The sequence below is a fragment of the Teleopsis dalmanni genome, chromosome 2, assembly GCF_002237135.1.
Source record: "Teleopsis dalmanni isolate 2A chromosome 2, ASM223713v2, whole genome shotgun sequence".
In the NCBI taxonomy this organism is placed as follows: domain Eukaryota; kingdom Metazoa; phylum Arthropoda; class Insecta; order Diptera; family Diopsidae; genus Teleopsis; species Teleopsis dalmanni.
Genome location: NC_051847.1, coordinates 240,574,273 through 240,577,807, shown reverse-complemented (window position 1 = coordinate 240,577,807; position 3,535 = coordinate 240,574,273). Strand labels below are relative to the sequence as shown.

General features: G+C 28.3%; 1 protein-coding gene across 1 annotated transcript; it reads right to left on the bottom strand.

Annotated features, from left to right (window-relative positions):
* Positions 1-1,112: 1,112 nt before the first annotated feature.
* On the bottom strand, positions 1,113-3,000 carry LOC119684067 (protein late bloomer-like). The gene is made up of 5 exons (XM_038098016.1): positions 2,851-3,000; positions 2,625-2,783; positions 2,401-2,559; positions 1,403-1,585; positions 1,113-1,339 (listed from the first exon to the last, which is right to left on the bottom strand). Exons 1-5 carry the CDS (start codon positions 2,917-2,919, stop codon positions 1,268-1,270), a joined length of 642 nt encoding a protein of 213 aa, XP_037953944.1. The 5' UTR covers positions 2,920-3,000; the 3' UTR covers positions 1,113-1,267.
* Between the last annotated feature and the right edge of the window lie 535 nt (positions 3,001-3,535).

Here is a 3,535-nt window from a genome sequence, read left to right as displayed (position 1 = left end):
TGATTGTCATATATATCATATACTCACCCTGACAACGATAGTCGGTGTGTAAAGGGCGCTTTATGGGTAGCTTATTACAAAAAATATGGCAACACTGGAATTAATAAATGGGAAATATTTCATTAATTTGGAACATTAACTTTAAACTCAAAAAATTAAAAACTTTTAACGACATGTGTAACGTGGAGTAACAATTTTTATTGAATAAAACTATAGAAATATGTTTATTTGAATAAATAGGAATTAATGTTGGTCTTTTAGTTTTTTTTTTGTGTATAATTGAGTTTGTCAACCGTTAAACATTCCACTGTTAGGTAAAGCAAAAAAGTTGGGTGTCGTCGTTTCCTCCTCGCCAAACAAAAATGGCGCAACAATAGCATCAATTGTATAGCAAATCTTATAAAAATATTTTCTAAACTTTTGATTGTTCAAATTTACAAATATTTTAGGTTAATTCTGTATTTTCAAAATAATCCTTAGGAGCGCGTTATTATCATTAAAAACTCAATGGTGTCAAATTAACCCTTAAATGTTAATTTTTTTTTTTAACTTTACGTATCTCCAATAATATTGAAAATTAATTCCTTTTCCAATAATCTTAATTGTATGTATTTCCGTAATAATTATGTACTGATTTATAGGTAGATATGCCCAACTAAAATATGTAGCCATAGTTGTGACTTAGGGAAATAAAAGAAAGATGTCGCATGTCGTCCAAAAATCTACTCAAATAAGTGCAGCCAAAGATATATATTGTCTCATTGCAGAACATATTAACGTGTTTAGAATATAGTACATAAACTAGGACTCAGTTCAATAATCACATATTTAATATTATCGTGCATATCGTATTTAAAGTGATATAAGAACATATTTTGAAGTTTTTTAATGTGAGTTCTTTTGAAACTCTTTTTTTACCCAAAAGAAAGTATATACTTACTCGCATTTGGTCAGTTGGGTCATCTTCTCGAAATGCATATAGCTTACAAATTTAAAAATTTCTTTCTCGAACTTATAAAAATTGTTTACAATTGAGAGACACTGACTCCTGAAGGTTATAAAGGTATTAGAACTTCTTACTTCCATGACAGAAAGAAAACATTACAAAATTGTTAAATGTTAAAAAATATGTTTTTATTCCAAATATATTAAACTTTAAAAAACGTGTGATCACATTAATCCATATCAAAGTGTATTTAGTCTTGAAAAGTGTTTTTGGAACTGCAAAAAAGTTTGAAAAATATTCACAAAAAGATTAAATGCTGAATTAAATGCCGTCTTCAAAATATTTCATATGAAAATATTTTGCCATAAATATGGTTACCACAAACGCGAAAGTCTATATTAAAAAAAACTTATTAATATTAATTGCATGCTTGAACAATATTTTTTCAATACGTACATTTGTTACTATCATTAAGTGTTCACCAAACTCAGATATATAAAAATATTCTAAACACCAGTCAAGATATTGGTCTAAACAACCTTGTCCGTAATATTGAAATTCTGATTGGTTACAGGAAGCTGGCACATCACGTTGCAACAAACGGTAGTCCATTTCACCGTATTTGCCGCAACAACGGAACTATAAAAAACAAAAATAAGATTAAAATTTCAAAATATTGCCATTAATTATTATACTTCTTTTAGAAAATGGATTACTAGCTCCGTAGATAAACAAAATAACTAATATGTAAAATAAATATCAATATAAATGTCACATTGTTTATCATTTTGTAAAAGCAGCCAAACAATATATGGGGCGATGTTAAAAAATATGGACCGCGTCATATTTCATAATATAAAGACGATCCTTTAGGGTAAATTAAGAACAACCAACTTTATGTGATACATCAAAAGTATATGAATATGTATCTCTGAGAGGGTTATATAAGACTCACCCGAATCCGAACCAATATTTCATAATGTAAAGGGAGCTCCAAGTATTACTAGCTCTCCTAATTGCGATAAATCGATACCGAAAGCATGTGGCATGCGTATATGGATTCATTATTGTGTAACAATTACTTCTAACGCGATGACATTTTATACATTAAAATTATTTAACATAAATATTTATTTTTTTGAATTTCATTTAAATCGTTAGTTTTAATAAAGTTCATGAAGTACTCCTTTTACCTCAGTTTTCGTAATTACGGCTAGGTCCATTTATTTATTTATTTATTTATTTATTTCAATTTAAAAATATTTTTAATTAATCTTTTTCTTTTCTTACGTTTGAATTTAGTTAGCAAAGATTTTAGCATATTATATTATATTATCAGTCTCTGACCTAACAATTTTAGTATATTATATAAAACACATTCATCCTATTATTTCCAAAATGCATATAGTTGAGTTCATTCTTCTTTTGTATACACAAAGACAGTTAATGCTCACCTCTGATTGAAAATCATCCATGCTTCCAGGCTTTTCCACTTCAGCTCGCCAGTGTTTGTTGACAACATCGCCTGCTTTCAGATCTATATCCACTTCGTCACAAACATAAGTAAGGCTCAACATTTGGAAACACAACATCACATATATAACTGCACCGAGCTATTAAGGAAATCGTATCCGTTAATAAATCTTTGAAGTCAAATTAATACTTCAGTTATAGTTACCACAACTGTTAGGCCAAAATTTTCAAGTTTAAAAGTGTACATAGTGAAGATCGCAATACAAAACGTAAGCACCCATACTATAATCAAATAAACACCATAAACTATGTTCTCATGATGTAATGTCACAACAATAATAAAGATGAGGACACATAAGGAGATCTATTTTTATAGATTTAAATATTTTTAGAATTGCTTTAACATTTCTCATTACAGAATTGATACTTACAAACCATATAAGAATAATTAGGATAAACAATCCCGTCAATCCCCCTTCATCTTCATCAATATCAACCATTTTTCACTACTGAAAAGAATGCTTAAAACATATTATTTCTTCTTGTACGTTTTACCGTACTTATATTAATTATTTATTCTTTGTCCAGAATGAAATAAAAATGATATTAGCTTTTTGAATAAAATAAAAATGACATTAGCCAATTTACATGTTTTCTTGCGTGGCCAGCTCCTATCATTTTTAACATGGACGAGTATCATGTATGTTGCCACATCATGTATATAGAAATTTTCCGGTTGGAGTATAATATTACCATTATTAAGCCTTTTTTTTGTAAGCATATCGCAAAAAAATAACTGTTTATTTTAAAAATAACGTATGTATCAACAACATTGCTGACTTATTTAGTCCAACTTCTTTGAAACCGCGTAACTAATAAGCAGTTCAAATTGTATGGTTGCCAAGACTAAAAATTCATCTATTGTGAACGACTTTTGGAAGTACCTACGAAATTTCCAGTTAACTGTCAACGAATGATTTCGTTAGTTATTCGTATGTCATTGTTGATAACAATTACGTTACTTTTATTTTATTATTTTACTGTTAAAAGTCACGAATATTCAAATTTTATTCATAATTATGTAAAAAAAAAATATTTTTCCCAATAATTACACAG